Source organism: Puma concolor, chromosome D3 (assembly GCF_028749965.1).
Source record: "Puma concolor isolate L17-30 chromosome D3, mPumCon1.1.hap2, whole genome shotgun sequence".
NCBI classification, from domain to species: domain Eukaryota; kingdom Metazoa; phylum Chordata; class Mammalia; order Carnivora; family Felidae; genus Puma; species Puma concolor.
Window position 1 is genome coordinate 21,496,752 of NC_141678.1, and position 19,960 is coordinate 21,516,711.

At 40.7% G+C, this 19,960-nt stretch overlaps 1 protein-coding gene and 1 pseudogene across 12 annotated transcripts in view; one reads left to right on the plus strand and one right to left on the minus strand.

Moving 5' to 3' along the window:
* DEPDC5 (DEP domain containing 5, GATOR1 subcomplex subunit) overlaps positions 1-19,631 on the minus strand; it is a 128,654-nt gene extending 109,023 nt beyond the window's left edge. For 9 of the 12 annotated variants that reach the window (XR_015242348.1, XM_086682008.1, XM_025933466.2 and 6 more), the window contains exons 1-9: positions 19,590-19,631; positions 18,582-18,705; positions 15,717-15,804; positions 15,300-15,346; positions 13,541-13,626; positions 12,556-12,639; positions 11,508-11,557; positions 5,094-5,163; positions 124-202 (exon numbers count right to left, since the gene is read on the minus strand). Coding sequence is in view for 11 of the 12 variants with exons in the window: in XM_086682008.1 (XP_086538134.1) it covers positions 124-202; positions 5,094-5,163; positions 11,508-11,557; positions 12,556-12,639; positions 13,541-13,626; positions 15,300-15,346; positions 15,717-15,804; positions 18,582-18,639 (562 nt within the window). In the remaining variant the exon portion in view is untranslated. Of the gene's footprint in view, positions 1-123; positions 203-5,093; positions 5,164-7,359; positions 7,439-11,507; positions 11,558-12,555; positions 12,640-13,540; positions 13,627-15,299; positions 15,452-15,716; positions 15,805-18,581; positions 18,706-19,420; positions 19,439-19,589 lie in introns of those variants that run through there. The other 3 variants (XM_086682007.1, XM_086682009.1, XM_086682010.1) reach the window with 3 other exon arrangements.
* On the plus strand, positions 2,096-2,357 carry LOC147575395 (large ribosomal subunit protein eL43 pseudogene; annotated as a pseudogene).
* Positions 19,632-19,960: the final 329 nt, after the last annotated feature.

Below are 19,960 nucleotides of genomic sequence, written 5' to 3' on the forward strand. Positions count from 1 at the left end.
TTATAAAGATCTCAAGATACATTTTTAGAGAATGTCAACATCTTGCTATAAAATGATACCAACTTGGGGGAAACCAGAAATATCTACCCAATGGCAGCTACAACCATCACTTAGGGACAGTACCATAAATATCGAAATCCCACATTTCACAGCTCATCTGAATAAATATGTAAACCATAGCCGACGTAGAACGGAACACCACCTGAAATAAACAAAAACATAGTTGCATTAAAAAGCAATGATGTAGTTTCAGTTGTGCAAGAAGAAAAAGTTCTGTAGATTCATTTCACAACAATGTAAATGTACTTAACACTATTGAACTGTACACTTTAAAATGGTTAAGACATGGGGCGTCTGGCTGGCTCAGTCCATAGACCATGTGACTCTTGATCTCAGGGTTCTAAGTTCGAGCCCCAGATTGGGTGCAGAGCTACTTAAAAATAAAATCTTAAAAAATAAATAAAAGAGGGGCGCCTGGGTGGCGCAGTCGGTTAAGCGTCCGACTTCAGCCAGGTCACGATCTCACGGTCTGTGAGTTCGAGCCCCGCGTCAGGCTCTGGGCTGATGGCTCGGAGCCTGGAGCCTGTTTCCGATTCTGTGTCTCCCTCTCTCTCTGCCCCTCCCCTGTTCATGCTCTGTCTCTCTCTGTCCCAAAAATAAATAAACGTTGAAAAAAAAAATTTTTTTAAATAAATAAATAAATAAATAAATAAAAGAAATGAAATATAAGACAGTAAATCTTAAATGTCTTTAACCCCACCCCACCCCCAAAAAAAACCAATGATGGAAGATTTTCTCAATTGTGGCATGGGATTTCTAAAAGCAAGCTTCATCCCTCACATCATAAACTCTGAAGAGAAGATCCTGTCCCTGCCTTTTAGGAAATTATAGTAGAGGATTAAGATGTGCAAAAGACAGCAACATATACAAACATTCCACGAAGGTTCTCATAAGAAACATAGGAGAAAGGACAATAAATCTACCTGGGAAAGAAAAGAAAAGCTCATTACGAATGTAGAAGCTGGGCTAAGATATGCCAGTTGATGAGCTGCCAGTCTAATAAATTATAATTCACATCGTACACACCCTTCATACCCAGACTGCCTCAGGAACTAGGAAGGCTTTCCAGAAGCAAGGAAGCCTGAGAGGAGTGCGGAAGGATGGATGAGTAGCTTGTACGGGGGGACGGCAGGATCTAAGTGCTCTAGGCAGGAGAGAGTAGTATGTGCAAAGATACAGAGGCAAGAGAGAATGTGGCATGTTTAAGGAATAGCAAATGGTTCCTAAGGGCAGGACAGGATAGGGTGGGAGGGTTTGGAGGGGAGGGGCACATATGGGAGAAGTGACAAAATGAGCTCCAGACTCAACTGCCTCCCCAGATTTCTCCTCTCAGAAGTCCAACAGGTATCTCACAAATATCTTTTCTCAAATGCTTCCAAATGTCTCCTCCTGTCTTCCCCACCTCATAAATGACACCACCAACTGTCTATCGAGCTGATCAATTCTTCTCTTTCCTTTGCTCCTTATATCCAGTGCATCAGCAAGTTTTGTAGACTCTATCCCAAAACGCATCCCAAGTCTGCCCACATCTCTCCGTTGCTACAGCTCTAACCTCAGTCCATGCCACAGTCTTCTAACTTCTTAAGCCATTTCTCTGCTTCTACTCTTGCCCCTACAAACAATGCTCTACACAGAGCCAGAGTGGCTACAGCACATACTGTGGATGCCTATGGCACATCCTTTCTTCCTACGTAACGGGAAGCCAACACTATTCCGGAAGGCAAGGGACTATCAAAAGACTAAACCTCCCGGCTTCCTAAGTAGCTCCTCTCTCTTCTACCTGAATATGAAGTGGTTACAGCAGCTCCAACTGAACCATGGAAGCCCAATCCTGAGGAAGGCAGAACAGGAAGACAAAAAAACCTATCTAGATCACCAATAATTGTGACAATGCCATCCTAGCAGTGAATGGCCTACCCAATGACTTATTTTACCAGAGAGAAAAAAGTTGACTTTGCCATTGCTACTTTAGGTTTTTTTGTTCAACAAAATCCAACTGGATGGCTCTCTGAGCTTGGCCCCAGTTTGTGGCAACATGGTTAAATGCACCACGAAAATTAGAATTGTTGGTAAATACAGGACCTGTTATGGAGCCTCCATCAGGAAAATCGTAAAGAAAATTGAAAAAAGTCAGCACAAGTACACATGCTCCTTCTGTGACAAAACTAAGATGAAGACGAGTTGTGGGGATCTGGCACTGTGGTTCCTGTATGCAAAGAATAGCCCATGCTGCCTGGACACACAACACTTCTGCCATCACAGCAAAGTCAGCCCTGAAAGAATTCAAAGACCAGTAGAAGTTCCACCATTTGAAACATCACTAGTCTATAACAAAGGTATTAACTTATGTAACAACAACAAAAAAATCCAACAGAATAAGTAATCTTTTGAAAGCCTAATTTGGAAATCACTCCCCCCTTAAAATCCTTCAGCAGATCGTCCTTACAATACACTCTACACTGGTTACAAGGACCTGCATGAACTGGCTGGAACCAGACCACCTTCATATCGACATCATTCTCCCTACTCATATCCTAGGCTTCTGTCACACTGGCCTCTCACAATTGTTTCTTCTGCCTGGAACTCTCTTTGTCTCAACCTTCATACACTAAGTCTCACCTTTCTGGCACCTTCTCAGAGACACCTCCCTGCCCACCTTTGTAAAGAAGGTCTCTTGTTATTCTCTACCACAATGCCCATCTCTTTCCCTAGAAGTTTTCATTTATCTCACTTGTTTACTAAGGTGGCCACACTCAGTCTTTCTCATTACCCAATTAATTTCCTTTGGATTATTCATCATAATCTGTAATTACCACATTTATGGACTGGGTATCTACTTACATCTATCTCCCCACTACAGTGTAAGCTCCTTACTGGGAGGGATCTTGTTTGTGCTGTTTACCCGTGCATCCCCATTGAATGGGAATTCCCCACTCTGAATTCCCCTCTAGAATGAAGGATATTCATGGATAATGTTCTGTACCAGTTTGTTTTTTAAGTAATCTTTACGCCCAGTGTGGGGCTCAAACTCATGCCCCAGAGGTCGAGAGGCATGCTCTACCAACTGAGCCAGCCAGGAGCCATTAAAAATTAAGTGTAGGGACACCTGGGTGGCTCAGTAGGTTGAACGTCCGACTCTTTGATTTCGGCCCAGGTCATGATCTCATGCTTCGTGAGATCAAGCCCCACAATGGGATTCTCTCTTTCCCTCCCTAAAATAAAATTTAAAAAATATATTAAAAACAAAGTATAAAAATAAAGTACAGTAGCTGACACACAAGAGGCGCTTCCATATTAGTTATTATAAGCGTATGAATAAGGTTGAAGCGGTAAACATACACCAAATTATCCTAGTCTTTGTAAATCATGCTTAAGAGTAATATCTTTTTTTTTTAATGTTTATTTATTTTTGAGAGAGAGAGAGAGGCAGAGAGTGAGCAGGAGAGGGGTAGAGAGAGAGGGAGACACAGAATCGGAAGCAGGCTCCAGGCTCTGAGCTGTCAGCACAGAACCTAATGCAGAGCTTGAACCCACAAGCTATGAGATCATGACCTGACCCAAAGTCAGACGCTTAAGCGACCAAGCCACCAGGCGCCCCAAAGAGTGAATTTCTAGAGGGGCACCTGGGTGGCTCAGTCAATTAAGTGGCCTACTTTGGCTCAGGTCATGATCTCACAGTTCATGAGTTCAAGCCCCACATCAGAATCTCAGCTGTCAGCACATAGCCCATTTCAGATCCTCTGTCCCCCTCTCTCTCTGCCCCTCCCCGGCATGTACATGCACTCGCTCTTGCTCTCTCTCTCTCTCTCAAAAGTAAATAAACTTAAAAAAAAAAGAGTAAATTTCTAGAAAACTGGAGAGAAGCAAAACAAGATCACTATACCAATCTATGCCCACTAGAGCTGCAAGAAACTTTTAAAAATCTCACACCAAGTGTTGGAAAAAAAATGAAAAACAACAGATTTTTATATATTGCTACTAGGAATACTAAGTGGTCCAAAGAATTTGAAAAAGAGTTTGGCATTATTTTACCCATAACCCATATACTCCTAATTATAGACTTAAAATATAGTATCAAGTACAAAAAAAGCTAGCTAAAAAGGACTATTTTTTTAATTTCACTTTAATAAAGCTCAAAAATAAGCAAAACAAATATACAGTAAACGGTTTAGAGTAACATACGTATGTATTAACACTACGCAAACAAGGAAAAATACAAAAATAAAATTCAGATAGTAGTTACCTATGAAGGCATTGGTTCTCAACTAGGGCCATTTGGTGATGTCTGGAGACATGTCTGGTTGTCGTGACCTGCAGGGCACTACTGGTATCTAGCGTACAGAGGCTAGGGATGCTGCTAAGCATCCCACAGTACACCAGACAGCACCCCCACCACAACACTGCCATTTTGGACCAGATAATTCTTTGGTCTGGAGATCTGTCTTATACATTGTATCATGTTTAGCAACATTCTTCACATAATCCTAGCTGTGACATATAAAAATATCTCCACACATTGCCAAAAGTCCCCTGGGGAGGCAATATCACCTTCAGTTCAAACCACTGCTCTCAAGGGAGGCAGAGGATGAGAACAAGGAAGAGCAGACAGGTGGTTTCACCAGCATGGGTAATGTTTACAGTTGTTCAGTTTGGCTTTTTCCAACTGGGATAAAGAACCAAAGAACAAGATTTCCTTTGCAAAGGTCTCTGTTCATATTTACCGACTGCAATCTTCTACTGAGTTTAACCTTTGCGATGTATTCATAGGCAAAGAAGCCTGCAGGTTAGACACTACATTTCCACATTTAGACCTCTTTCAGAAGAGAAAATGAAGATCGACCCCAAACTGGATAGATCCAACTATAAAACACTAGAATTTCAGACATCCTTGACAATATTAAAATATTATCTACCTGAGAACAGTAGCCATCAGGAGACAAGTTTTTGCTTGTCTCTGTTTTGTCTTTTGAGTTCAGGACTCAGACATAACAGTATGAAGAAATAAAACCACAAACGCATTTTATCAATCTCACCCTGGTATCTTCGCTGATATAACCACACATGACCTTTTCATTCTTGACCCACAGCTCACCAGCCTGTGCCCTGAAAAGATATACATGCAAGAGTTATTACAAGTCTTACATAAACCAAGAAGAAACAGGGATGACTTCAGGGTGGCTCACTGTACTCTCATATTTATCCTCAAATGACCTGGCCAGTTACAGATTTCCAGAAAGCCATGAAAAGATTACACAACATAAAGAATTCTCAGAGTGTACTGAATTTGTATGACAGTTCTTAATCTGGGACTCTATAAACAACATGTCATTCTCAGGAGGGATTCAGGAAATCCATCATTTCTCTGAAATCATGCAAAGTTTTCTGGGCAGAGAATCATAGCTTTTGTCAAATCTCAAAAGGGTCCACATCACAAAAACAGTTAGGAAGAACTAATGAACAATTTTGCTAATCCCAGCCTTCAACAGTTGTGAAAGATCTGTGAACTTTCTCATGAACATGGAGTTTCAACAGAAACAAAATCAATCCTAATATCAGAATTAGAAGATAAGCAGTCATGGGGACATCTGGGTGGCTCAGTCAGTTAAGCATCTGCCTTCGGCTCAGGTCATGATCTATCTCGAGGTTCATGAGTTCGAGCCCCACATCAGGCTCTGTGCTGTGCATGCAGAGCCTGCTTCAGATCCTCTGTCCCCCTCTCTGTGCCCCTCCCAGGAGCTGCTTGTGCGTGTGCGCACACTTGCTCTCTTTCACTCGCTCTCTCTCAAAAGTAAATAAATAAAAACTTAAAAAAAAATACTTTAATAAAGAAGACAAGCAGTCAGGAGGCATACAGGGACAGGGTTCACATTCAATGGAGGCCATTTTGCTGAAAAGTTTTCATGGCAATTTGGTATTGCATTTGGGGGGCTTAATGTCTTTTCCTCTGCAACTTTTTAAGGGCACAAAATGGACAGACAGTTCAAAGAACATGGCCTTCTGAGGAGATCAGACTTGAGTGGAACAAGTCCCATCAGGAATCTAAGTTCTAAGAGTCACTGAACTAGCTGAATAGCCATGGGGAAATAACTCTGTGAGACCCAGTGTCCTTATCTTAAAAAAGGAGATAATGACATCTACTTTGTAGAGCTGTTCTGAGAATTAAACCAGATAATGTGGGGAAACTATTCTGGACAGTGCTGGGATAGGAGGTGCTCAAGTAAGTACTAGCAGCTATTTGCATTAGCAAGAACTATACCACTGGTAAATATTAACACAAAATGCTCTTCTGGAAAGGAAGTGGTAGCTGTTATCTGAGTACCTCATAATCATCCCTCAACCAACCACTCAAGCCCTTCTCTTCTACCAACCCCAAAGCAATCTCCTGTCTGGCCCTAAGCAATCAGTCCTCATAAAAAAAGAAGAAAAGATAAAATCAAAGCAAGGAAAATGCTGTGTACCATGAGTCACAGCTCAGCCTACCTGAGAAACATTGGACAAATCAGTCAGCCTTACTGGCTTTCCCTCCCACCTGTAAAATGAAGAAAGCTGGACCAAGCCCATGGTTTTTAAAATATGCTTCCCAGGGGTGCCTGGGTGGCTCAGTTGGTTAAGTGTCCAACTTAGGCTCAGATCATGACCTAACAGTTTGTGGGTTTGAGCCCCACATAGGGCTCCTCAAAGCCTGCTTGGGATTCTCTTTCCCTCTCTCTCTGCCACTCCCTGACTCGTGTTTTCTCTCAAAATAAATAAATAAACTTTAAAAAAAAAACATTAAAATATGCTTCCCAGCTCTGCTTTCAGCAACAGGGGTGCTTTTTGGCATTCCTCTGCTCAGTGTGTCTGTGAGTGGACAAGTAGCAAGCCTCATCTGAGAAGGCACTTCTGTTTCTTTAACAGAAGGAAGGATGCAATGTTCCCAAGATCTCTGAGTTCTGTTAGCAGGAAGTACTCTGCATACAGGCTACTGAATGCTAGATTAACCAGATCTCTAAATGGAGCTCATTGTTACTGCTCTAACTCACCAACTTCTGCTAGTATGTATAGACAAAGTAGTGTTACAAAATTTGGGCTTAGATTCCTGCACCTCCACTCCCTGTGGAGGTCAAGCCACAATCTTTCTGAGCCAGTTTTTGAAAAATCAGTATATGTGGTTAATAACCCTCCCCCATCCATCTTCTACAGCTCTTGGGAAGATCCAATGAGATACTATAAATGAGAGGACTTGGTGAACTATTCTTTATAACACACAGAGAAAACGCAATCGTGACCTTTGCTCCTAAACCTAAAATCTGCTCTTACCCAAACAGGAACTGAGGTTGGCCCTGAGGTAGCTTCTCGTCTTTTCCGCAGATTCAAGGGAAGAAACAGAGCCACTGACAGATGCAAATGTAAAATCCATATCCCCAGGGCAAAACCCAAGAGTGCACATGGCTTCCTACAAGAGAGGCAGAATGGCACATGGCCAACTCCCAGGAGGGTAAAGGTGACCTGGGGGGCACTAGTCCTTAATTATGTAGCAGCTTGGGCAGGCACTTCCCCTCCCTTTTCTATCAAGTGAGCTGCTGGGAGTCAGTGATCTCCACTATCTTTTACAGCTAAATTTCATCATTCTGTGAATATGAAGTTAAAATAAATGCAGAGTGTGGTCACTGTAGTGTCATCCACACAGCACAACTTTGAACAACCTAAATGTCCAGCAATGGCAGACCAGTTAAGTAAACAGAGTATCATGGAACCATTAAAACAATATTTACAAGGAGTTTTAACTTCCAGAAATGTTTATATGCTTTTAAGTGGGGAAAAAAAGGATACAAAATAGTACACATAGTATCACCATCTAAGTAAAAATACAAGCATGTGTATGTATATATGAAAATAAAACACAAAGGGGAGCCTGGCTGGCTCAGTCAGTAGAGCATGTGACTCTTGATCTTGGAGTTTGAGTTCAAGCCCCACGATAGGCACAGAGATCACTTAAAAATTTTTTGGGAGGGGTACCTGGGCAGTTTAGTCGGTTAGGTGTCCAACTTCAGCTCAGGTCATTATCTCACAGCTGGTAAGTACAAGTCCCGTGTTGGGCTCTGTGCTGACAGCTCAGAGCCTGCAGCCTGCTTCGGATTCTGTGTCTCTCTCCCTCTTTGCCCTCCCCAGCTCATGCTCTGCCTCTCAAAAATAAACATTAAAAAAATTTTTTTTTAATTTAAAAAAAAATTTGTTTTGTGAGAGTGAATGAGCAAGCAGGGGAGGGACAGAGAGAGGGAGAGAGAGAATCCCAAGCAGGCTTTATGCCAAGATCAGATGCCCAACCAACCGAGTGACCAGATGCCTCTAAAAAATATTTTTTAAAAGAAAATACTAAAAGATCACACCAAAATTTAAACATGGTTATCTGTACATAGTACGCTTATATACCACTGTAAATTTTCTTCTTTATACTCTCTGTATTACCCAAATTTTCTAGAATAAATGTTTTCTTTTTAATTATGAAAACTGTTTTGGGCTCTTTTTTTTTTAATTGTATATAAAATCATATATACCATATGTTCTCAAGCCAAAAAGGGTACTACATTTTGACAGAACTGTGTCAAAATGTTAACAGTGGTTGATTCTGAGTGGTAAATTGTTTCTTTTTCCTGCTTCTTTAATCTGTTTTTCAAATGGTCTACAATGAGCAAGTATTATATATAAAAATATTTAGCATATGCTTGGTATCTAGCATTTGATGAACAAGTGGTACTTAATAATATTAATTCTATAACTAGGAAAGACATTCCAACCAAATGGCCACCAGAGAATCAAATTCAAATCAGAGAAGATCCCAGATGATCCTCTGCAGTACGGCAGATCCAACAGGAAACCATACACACACACACACACACACACACACACACACACACACACACACAAATTTTTTTTTTTTTTTAAGTAAAAAAAGAAACCTTAGCTAGTCAACAGTCCCAACTCTATCTGGAAAAATGAGATTTGTTCACAATGAGATCAAATAGACTTGTAAGTCTATCAAATAGGTTTCTAAGTTCCACATTTAAAAAAAGCAAAATGCTGATTTTTAGGAGATCATACAATACTTTTCTTTTAAAACTTTACTTTTTAAAAAAAATACTGATTGCAGTACTGATTAAAGAATACATGGAGAATTTAGTCAGAGAAAATCAAAATGTTTACCTTCGAAGGAAAAATGACATTTCAAAGGCAGGGTCTCAAGGTAATGGAACTATCTCATATGTCCTTATGTATTAATTCAATTACCAGGTGAAAAGACTAAGTTACAGAAAAATTATTTAATAATTATGACTTTATATAAATAATGACTATCTTTTCTTATATAAGGTCCCAGAGCATCTTCCTTTTTTTTTTTTTTTAATTTGCATGCCTCCTTGTAGAAAAAAAAGTAACTTTTGATTCAGCATAGGAAGACTATAAATAAGTCTTCTGGAGAAATGGTAGATTTTGTGGCTTACATTTAACCATGAATGAGCAAAGTATTAGGACAGATCTTTAAAAGTCTAAACCTGACGTTATGTCACAAGTTTTCATTTCTATATCTGGTACCATATGGATAAGGGCACTTGTGCAGAAAAACAAGAAATGTAAGAATGAATGGCATCTGAGTGGGTTTCTAAACCAGGGCTCAGCTAACTATAGCCTGCAGGCCAAATTCAGCCCATCTCCTATTTCTGTATGGCCCACAGCTAAGAATGGATTTTATATTTTTAAATGTTGAACAAAACAAAAAACTAAGAATTTGGGACACAGACCTGAGACCCATGTGGCCTGAAGTGCAAAATCTTTACTCTCTGGTCCTTCACAGAAAAAGATTCTAAACCAAACACTTCATTTTGCAGAGTAGACTCAAGAGTCTCCCTGACCTGCCCACATCACCCTGCTAATCACCAGCAGTGCAGGAGTAGATTACAGCTTTCCTGACTCCTGGCCCACCACTTTGGAGACACTAGCTTGTACTGGAAAGCGTGAATCTAGGTTGCATTTCTTGTTTTGCTTGAGGCTTAGTCACTTCGTGGGCTGTGCTTTAAAATCTATGATTTTTCAAGGAATCTTGACACTTCAACATTTTAAAAAATTTTTTTTTATTTTTCACTTATTTTTGAGAGAGCATAGCACAAGTGGGGAAGGGGCAAAGAGAGAGGGAGACACAGAACACGAAGCGGGCTCCAGGCTCTGAGCTGTTACTATAGAGCCCAACATGGAGCTCGAACTCACAAATCACGAGAACATGACCTGAGCTGAAGTAGGACACTTAACCGACTGAGCCACCCAGGAGCCCCTTGATCCTCCAACTTTTAAAACATCCCCATTTGGGGGGAAAAAATAATCCTTTATCTTTTCTTTCCTTTAGGATCAGTAGTTCAGATTAATCAAACAGGTCTAGTTGAGGAAGAAAAGTTCTTTACAAAAAGGATTCTAGCTAACAAAGGTAGGAGAAATGACTGAAGTAGAAAAATCACCCGGGCACCTGGGTGGCTCAGTCAGTTAAGCATCTGACTTCGGCTCCAGTCATGATCTCTTTTGGTTCATGAGTTCAAGCCCTGCATCGGGCTCTCTGCTGTTAGTGCAGAGCCTGCTCACGATCCTCTGTACTCCCCTCTGTCTGCCCCTCTCCTACTTATGCACATGTGCTCTCTGCCTCTCTCTGTCTCAAAAATAAATAAACATTAATGAAAAGAAAAAAGAAAAGAAAAGAAAATCACCATCTTGCAACAATCATAAATGAGTGAAACCATTAGGAGAAAAGTTGATGGGGAACTTCATAATGGAGGACCAGACTACATCACCAGAACCCACTGGTCAATTCTAGTGCCATTAAAAGTGAGTCAACCAGATGTAAATATGCTTGTGTTATACATAATGAATTTCAGGAAAGAGACCATTTTTTCTAAGAAGAAGGATTTGTTTTTCATTATACACTTTTTGCACTGTTTGAAGGCCTTACTCTGTGGACAATGTGCTCTTTGAATTAAAAGACCCTTTTTTGCTCTTCTCCACAAACTGAAATTTAGGGATAATTATAATAAATCAAGAGTCATGCAATATGGTTAAAAAGGCAGCAAACCAGGAACTACTGTGCTAGTCATTTTGTATCTCCAAATATGTTTTTTAATCTGTAAAATGAGAAAGCTTGATTAAATACATTCATCTAAGGCTTTTTCTAGTTCTAAAATTATGAGTCTATACCTCCTTTATTACAGAATACCACGTGGCTTCAACAACTTCCACTCATCTTAAAACCACTATAGTGCATTTTGGGATTTTTTCAGTTTGCTTCAGCAACAACAATCTAACATTTTAAGCTATTGTGTATTTTATCATACAGACATCCACATGCTTCCAATGCTGTATGCAGCCCAGTTACTACACTAGATCCTACTTCCATTTACTAGCTGATAAGTCAAGAGTGATGTAATATCTACCTGATGCCAGCAAATTCCACCTTCTGAGTGATATAGGCACATGTGCTGACCTAAGGGAAGACAGAAAGAGAAAGACTATGAGATTCAACAACACATCAAGGCCATAAAAGGTCACAAAGAAAGTTTCCTGCCTTTCTAATTTCTTCTAACAACCCAAGGTTCAATTAATGTGGGAGTAATAGATTTACCCCATAGGGAAACCTGCTGGGGCAGGTATAACAGTAGGTTCTTACGAGTGTGGCAAGTATAGACAACAGTAAGAATAAACGCCTAGCCTCGCTAATACACTTATCTTCACGCATGTTTGCATATATATCTAAATTTACATATTCATTTAATTACAGAACATTGATTTCTTATTTCAGCTCTCAATTTATAGAATGGAACTCTCTCCCATCCAATAAAAAAATGAGCATTTTTTTCTGAAAATATACACTGTATGAAAGAAAATTCTACCTACAATGCGTTGCTTCATAATACTCAAAATGCCTAATAAGAAGAATGTTCAGTACCAGCTCGCAATGAACTGATCATTTTAGGTGGAAAATGTTAATTCAAAATAAAGAAACCAAGAAAACAGGAGCAGGATGCGGCAAAAAGCAGTCTAACCTGGAAGCAACAAAATCTGGGTTCTAGCTTGGTGTCAACCACTGACTGGTTTTTTTGGCTTGGGTAATCACTTACCTTTTCAATCTGTTTTCACATCTATAAGCTAATAAATTTATATGGGTAATAAATACCTGTCCACAGGGAGGTGATGTGAACATCTGAAAGCTAAAGTTCCATTCAAATGTAAAACGATATTATAATTTACCATCCAAACAAAAAAATGTGAAGTAAAAATCTATAAACAAGCAAATCAAAGCTCAAAAAAACTACAAAAAGAGAATGGAAGAAGATACACAAAGAATTTACAATAATTATCTGTGATGCTGGAATTGGAAAGGATTTTATACTCTTCTCTCCACTAAATCTATCTCTGTGAGGAACATGGATTATTAATACAATGGGAAAAGTAAGAGACTTTTTTTTTAAAATCATATCTTACCAAACTTTTCTTTAATCGCCACATATCCCCTCGGCCAATATATTGATCCTTAAAGGTTAATTCCACTAGGTCAAGGGTCACATCCTAAAAGGGATAATCAAATATATCTCTCTGCATTACTCTGCCACACTTCATAGTCTTAAGATAATGCACACTAAGCATGAAGAACCCTTTTAGCAAGAAAAAACTACTGGAAGACCATCCAATAACAGAAACCTGACAAACAGAATTTCATCCTGCCAGGAAAGGCTTTTGAGCACAGATGATAAGTCTACAACAGATGCTACAGCAGCTGTATCATGATTAAGTGCAAAGAGTACCAAAGTAATAATTCTGTGTTTAGTCTCGACTCTGGCACATAAACAGGCCACTGAGCTCTGTGCTTTATTTCTTTAGAGAATGTCAATAGTATCTTATACACAATGATTTTTACCTATTATAACATCATTTCTCATTTCAGAAAAAAAAAAGAGAACACATACAAAAATTATAATATTTCAATAGAAAATTTTACTATTAGCTTCACAAGCAGACATATATATAGAATCTTTTTAGGACAAACTTTAACAAGAAAAGGTGAGGGCTTTTTTTTTTTAATTTTTTTAACCTTTGTTGATTTTTGAGACCGAGAGAGAGAGAGCGCATGAACAGGGGAGGTTCAGAGAGAGGGAGACACAGAATCTGAAACAGGCTCCAGGCTCTGAGCTGTCAGCACAGAGCCCAACGTGGGGCTCGAACTCACAGACTGTGAGATCATGACCTGAGCCGGAGTCGGACGCTAAACCGACTGAGCCACCCAGGCGCCCCGGGTGAGGGCTTTAAATGAAACCTACATAATACCTATAATCTAAATGACCTATATACAACCACATATTTAATAGTCCAACACTACACTTAAGCAACTCGTTATTACCTTAGAGACCTAACCTTTAGGAATGGTATTAATCATTCCCAAAAGATATTCAAGTCCAGAACCAAAACGTACCTTAGGGTCTACAACATTCACATAAACATCTTGATAAGGTCTTAGACGGAACACTTGAGTCACGGTCTGGTCCACGCTAATAGTTTCTGAAACAGAAGAAATCTGGATCAGATAACATATTCAAAAGAAGCAAGTTTCTAATCTATAAATACTCATTTGACATGCAACACAAATGATCCTTGGACATGGGCAAGAAATATTCTCTGCCTTCCAGCATGTAAAAGTTTTGAATTCTCTGCTTTTTAGGTGAAGCAAGCAGGTGAAATAAGACCTGAGCCTCTAGCAACTAAAATACGAGAAAGACAGAGGGGTGCCTGGGCCAGTTATGTGTCTGACTTCAGCTCAGGTCATGATCTCATGGTTTGTGGGATCAAGCCCCACACTGGGTTCTGTGCAAAAAAAAATAAAATAAAAAATAAAATAAAATAAAATAAAATAAGACAGAAATGGAGACAGAGGAAAATAACAAATTTAAGAAGCAACTTCAGAAAGTTCAAAGAACTGCTGAGGTGCCTGGGTGGCTCAGTTGGTTAAGTGTCCAACTTGGCTCAAGTCATGATCTCGCAGTTTGTGAGTTCAAGCGCCACATCAGGCTCTGTGCTGACAACTCGGAGCCTGGAGCCTGCTTCGGATTCTGTGTCTCCTTCTCTCTCTGCCCCTCCCCTGCTCACACTCTGTCTCTCTCTCTCTCTCAAAAATAAATAAAACATTAAAAAAAAAAAGTTCAAAGAACTATGAAAGTTCAGAAGAGGAAGGAGATCATTTCTCACTTGGAATGAAAGTAGAGAAGGTAGATAAGAGAGAAACAAACTTCTCAATGAGCCCATATATCTGGTAAATAAAAAACATAACAGGTGGCAGGAAATGGGATGGTGAGGGTAAGGAAGAAACTATTAGGATTTGGATTTTATAAAATATTTCCCCATCATATTGTATTGTAAAAGTAGTGGACATCACAATCCTTTAGAATACGTTATAATTTTTTTCTTTTAAGTACTATTTAAGGAATTACTTTATTTGCTATCAATTAACATTTTGGTTCTTTGATCCCCCATGGTAAGGGGATCAGATCCAGAATGAGAAAGTAGAATGGCGGCTCTGCCTCCTCCACTTACTGACTTTAGACAAGCTAATTCACCTCGCTGAGATTAAGTTTCCTCACTCAGTCAAGAGTTGTGTGGGAAGACAAAAAGAAAGAGACATTACAAAAAGCTCTCAGCACAGTGCCTTGCATTTGTGATAGGTAATGATCAATGTTTCTTTATCCTACTCACCCAGAGTAGGCACTTCACACACACCTTGTGAAAAAATATTTAGGAAAGCATGCTTTGCCAACAATTGTTTTGTTTTGTTTTGTTTTGTTTTGAGTTAAGCATAAAGCTTCACCTATGCAGGTTAACTTTCCCCCTGCCAAGAAAGATGGCTTCTTGGGGTGCCTGGCTGGCTCAGTCAGTAGAACATGCAGCTCTTGATCTTGGGATTGTGAGTTTGAACCCCACATTGAGTACTGAGATCACTTAAATAAATAAACCCTTAAAAAAAAAAAAAGATGATGATTCCTTCAGTGCCCTCAAGATGCTGACAAATGAGATTCCTTGGCAGTTTCAATATCTGACAATTTTTTTAAGGGAACACAATTTGATAAGGAAAGAAGTACGCTGCCCACATTCCCTGAGATTATGATGAGACATTTCTTTCAGTTTCTGAAACAGTTTCTCTAAGTACAAAAATCTTAAGAGAAGAGAGATGGAATTCTTACCTTTCTGTAAATCTTCCTTAAGTGATTTGACCTGCAAAAGCAGAGGGCTGGAGAAAAAAGCAACAAAGAGATGGGATGCTGTAAGCGGTAATTAACCAGCTTTCTTCACCCCCCAACAAAAGGCAAACAGATCCCTCTGGACATAATGTAACCTGCAGCACAAGGGGAGAAAGTTCTCTTAGAAACAAAGAAACTATGCACTTGCACTCAAGGAAACAGATAAATGCTACACAATTTTCAGAGCTCTCATTTCAGCTTTAAAAACAAAAGAATAGACTACTTTTTAAAAGATCATCGGTTTATCAAAGCCTTTTATGTAAAAGCTAAGAGCTGTCTTGCCCATCAAGCCCCTTAAACAAAATATTCCGTAACATCAGCCTGTCCAATTAGTTCCCTTGATCCTAATGAGAGGTTTACCTGTATTCATCATTGGGGTGAGCAATCTCCACAATGTCTCCAAGCTTGATGTGAGGAAACACTTTGGGGTTCATGACTAGCTCATCATCTGAAAGATAATTGGGCAATTTCAAATAGAAAAGAGACTCATGTGGGCAACCAGTTATGGTATACGTTCTCAGGTTGGGTCATCATAACCTCATACAGGGACACAAAGCTAGTGAGTAGATGAGTGGGTCAACTTTCAGGGACCTTTGTCCTCAGAGATCATGTTCTTTCTACTACCGCCCCAACAATCCCAGGGAAAAAGCAGTCCTTGCTCTCTGGAAATTAAACCTCTGGGACACCTTACTCCCTTGAATTATCACATACCTGGCATACACCGGGAACACACTGTCTGGGTCCCACAGATACAGCACAATCCTTTACATTTATATAGTGTTCAAAGAATTTCCAAAAATACTGTCTTAATGTGATCCTCATAATAAATCTTCGGATGTAACAGAAGTGAAGAAATGATGTAGGTGATACAGGCCTAAGGGTAAACAGCTGATAACAGCACAACCAAGACTGACTACTAGTCCAGGGTTCCTTTTGCCTAAAGCCTACCACCTCTCATGTCATTAAAAAGAAAAAGAAAAAGAAAAAAACAAGCCAAATAAAATGCCTTAGATTTTAGGAGGCAGCACTTGATCAGGGAGAAACTTTGGATACCAGTTCACATTAGGGTCCAATGAGACTCTTAAAATAGAAGGAAGACATAATTTCATATGTTTATCTCCCCCACCTTCACTGGGAGTGGGGAGAACTCTTTCTTATATAACAAACTCAGAACCATAAAGACAGAGTGATTTTTTTTTTCTGGTTTAATTTTGAGAGAAAGATGTGGTCTTTAATTATGCTAAAATCCATGACAAATAAGTATATCTAAATTTCAAATATAATCAAAACCAACAAAAATTCAACCTAGGATGGCAAAGCACTGGGTTAATACCAAATTTTATTTGGTACATTGCTTCCATTGAAAGTTTTATGCCAAGGGGCGCCTGGGTGGCGCAGTCGGTTAAGCGTCCGACTTCAGCCAGGTCACGATCTCGCGGTCCGTGGGTTCGAGCCCCGCGTCGGGCTCTGGGCTGATGGCTCAGAGCCTGGAGCCTGTTTCCGATTCTGTGTCTCCCTCTCTCTCTGCCCCTCCCCCATTCATGCTGTGTCTCTCTCTGTCCCAAAAATAAATAAATGTTGAAAAAAAAAATTTAAAAAAAAAATTAAAAAAAAAAAAAGAAAGTTTTATGCCAAATCCTCTGTGATGCCTTCCCCTAACTTCCATAGTCTGAATTAAACTCCCTGAGCACTGAGCACAAATTCCACTCTGTTTCATTTTATCTTTTTTTTTTTTTTTTTTTTTTGCATATCTGTCGCATCAAGCTGAAAGCTCCTTAAGGACAAGGGACCTTATCATATTCGCAACCTTTATGTTTAGCATAGATATGCAGCTAAGTTTGTTGGATGTGTTTCTAATCATAGTCCTGAAGGAGACTGGGTATAGCACCTAGCTATAGTAAACTATACATTGTATAGTAGACTTGCATACATTGTATATACACTGTATATACTATAGCCTTGCATCCTTCCCTCTGACAAGTTATTTCTGTTGTCTATTCAATTCTATTCCACAAATGTTTAGGCAGCATCTATCATTAATAGACATTAATACAAAGTCTAATATTAACAAAGGTCTGCATTTTAGCAGAAATTGTAGTTTTTTTAAATATCTATTTTTGAGACAAAGAGAGTACAAGCTGGGGAAGCACAGAGACAGAGGGACAGACAAAATCCCAAGCAGGCTCCGTGCTGTTAGCACAGACCCGACAGAGGCTCGCTCTCACAGATCATGAGATCATGACCTGAGCTGAAATCAAGAGTCAGACACTAAACCGACTGAGCCACTCAGGTGCCCCAAAAATTGTATTTTAAATATAGCAACTGCCTGGTATATATTGTCCTGGTAATTATAATGGTTCCATTTACTGAGTGGCCCTGAGCATGGTACTCTGCTAAATACATACATCATCTTACTCAATCTCCACAAACTTTATGATATAGAAACTAGTGTTTTCCCTTTTGGGTAGTCCTTGCCCTTGGGAGACTTACACATACGTAAGAGCAAATACACAGTAAAACATAATTTTTAAATGACTCATTGTATTGTTAATTCCAATTTCTGAAGCAAATAAGGTTGTTAGGACAGAAAGGAAAATTATTTCTTTACAAAAAGAAAAAGATCGTATTACTAATTGCCATCCTATTCTGCATATTTATAGACTCAAGGTGTTAAGAGAAACAGAGAAACTGTTCTAATGTGCTTGAGGCTGTAAGTAAGATAAACTAGGGGCTTGCCTGAGGTCACAGGGAAAGTTAGAGGCAGAGCTGAAAAATCTCGTTTAGCACAGAACAATATGCTGTGTCCTGCTCCTTCTTACTATGCCTGGAAACCAGGCAAAGGTTCACGCTTTGATCATACCTGTCTAATGTATATTTACTACTGCTCTCAATGAATGTAAGTTTTTCTTATCTGCCAAACCAGTGCAGACTAGGATTTTATAGAACGTATATAGTAAATACATAATATAAAATACAAATAAGTGGAAGGTAGTAAACTGGCAACATTCACATTGTTCCTTAAAAATCAGAACACAAGTGCTTTTAGAAGGGGCCTGTGCTCTCGCATGCTACTGCCCTCCCTGCTACTGTATTACACTTGCTGCTTCGCTCAGTTAAGTCACCTCCAGCCTCTATTGTCATGAGTCAGTGTGTCATTTTTGAAGCACTGGACACACTAGAACCTCAGCCAACTTACGCAACCCCCCAAAACGGATCAATACTGACCACTGCCCCCAAAGCCCTTCTTGTGGATGACGAGTTTGTAGACCTTTGTTGTTCTCATCTTGTACTGTTGTTTCCTTCAGCTGTTCCAAGCTTGGGGGAGAGAAGTCATCTTGCCTCCCTGCCACTGAAACACAAAAAGGCTGGGATGTCAGATTTTTCCTTGCAACTGCTCTTTGGTTTTAGGCCAGTGAATATACCAGTACTGTTCAGATGAGTGGCAGCACCAACTCTTGGATGAAATCACTCCTCCAATTACGAGGAGGGTTGGAGGACCAAAAACAAAACAAAAAAAAAAACAAAAAACAGAAAACACCACAAAATCTGGGAACTAAGGGGAATTCAGGCCAGGGTGGATTCTAACTTCCAAGAATATATTCTATCACACCCTGAAGGGAAACCTTGTAGTGAATTGGGCACTCACTACCTTGTCTCTCTATCTAAAACAATAACACCCAAATATTAAAGAGATCTTGAAAGAGGTTTAGCGCATTCATTTTGTAGATGAGGAAAGTGAGGGCCAGAGCAAGGGACTTGCCCAAGGTCACTCAGACACTGAGACACTCCCACCGTCCACGTTCCGCGGTCAATCTCCTGGGCAAGGAGAGTATAAACAGGAGGAAGGCAGGAGCTCGTTCTCCGAACGTCCATCTGTACACACTCTCGGCGGTTCCTCCTCCCCAACCCTCATTTCACAGCAGCGGTCACTGAAGCTCAGAGAGGGATGGAGACTTGTCTAAGATCACACAGCGGGCTGGGGAGTAGGACCTGGACTCGAACCTGGGTCACGGCCCCCTCCCTCAGGCTCCACAAACCCGGGCCCGGCGAGTAGCCCCACTCACCCGCAGCTCCGGAGCCCCTTCCCCCTTCAGGCCGGGACTCCGAGGCCCCAACCCTCCCGAGGTCCCCTGCGTCTCCTCGGGACGCCCCGCCTACGGCCCCACAGCCCTTGCGGCTTCCGTGCCGGACCTCGAGGAGCCTGCCTGCCCGCCCCAGCCACAGAGCGCTCACCTGAGAACCCGCGCAGCTCCGGTGGCTCCGCCCCGGGGCCCCGCCCCCTTCCCGCCCACCTGCCCCCGGCCTCTCTGGCCGGGCCTCCTCCTCATCTCGGTGTCCGCGCCACTTCCCCATCCGGGGCTCTCGCCAGGGGCGGGGCGTCGTGTGCGGCCTCTAACTCCGGCGGCCTCCTGCGTTTCCCGCCCGGTGACCCGACCGCAGCCAGCCTTAGAAAGCAAATCCTTTTATTCCCAGACATTATCACATAGATCCGTACCGGGAGCTTCGTTTCCGATTCAGTCCCTCAACAGGGCAAACTCAGGCGAGTCTCCCCGGATCCATTAACTGTGTTAATGGACCTTCGCCTGGCCTCACCGGGCTAGTGA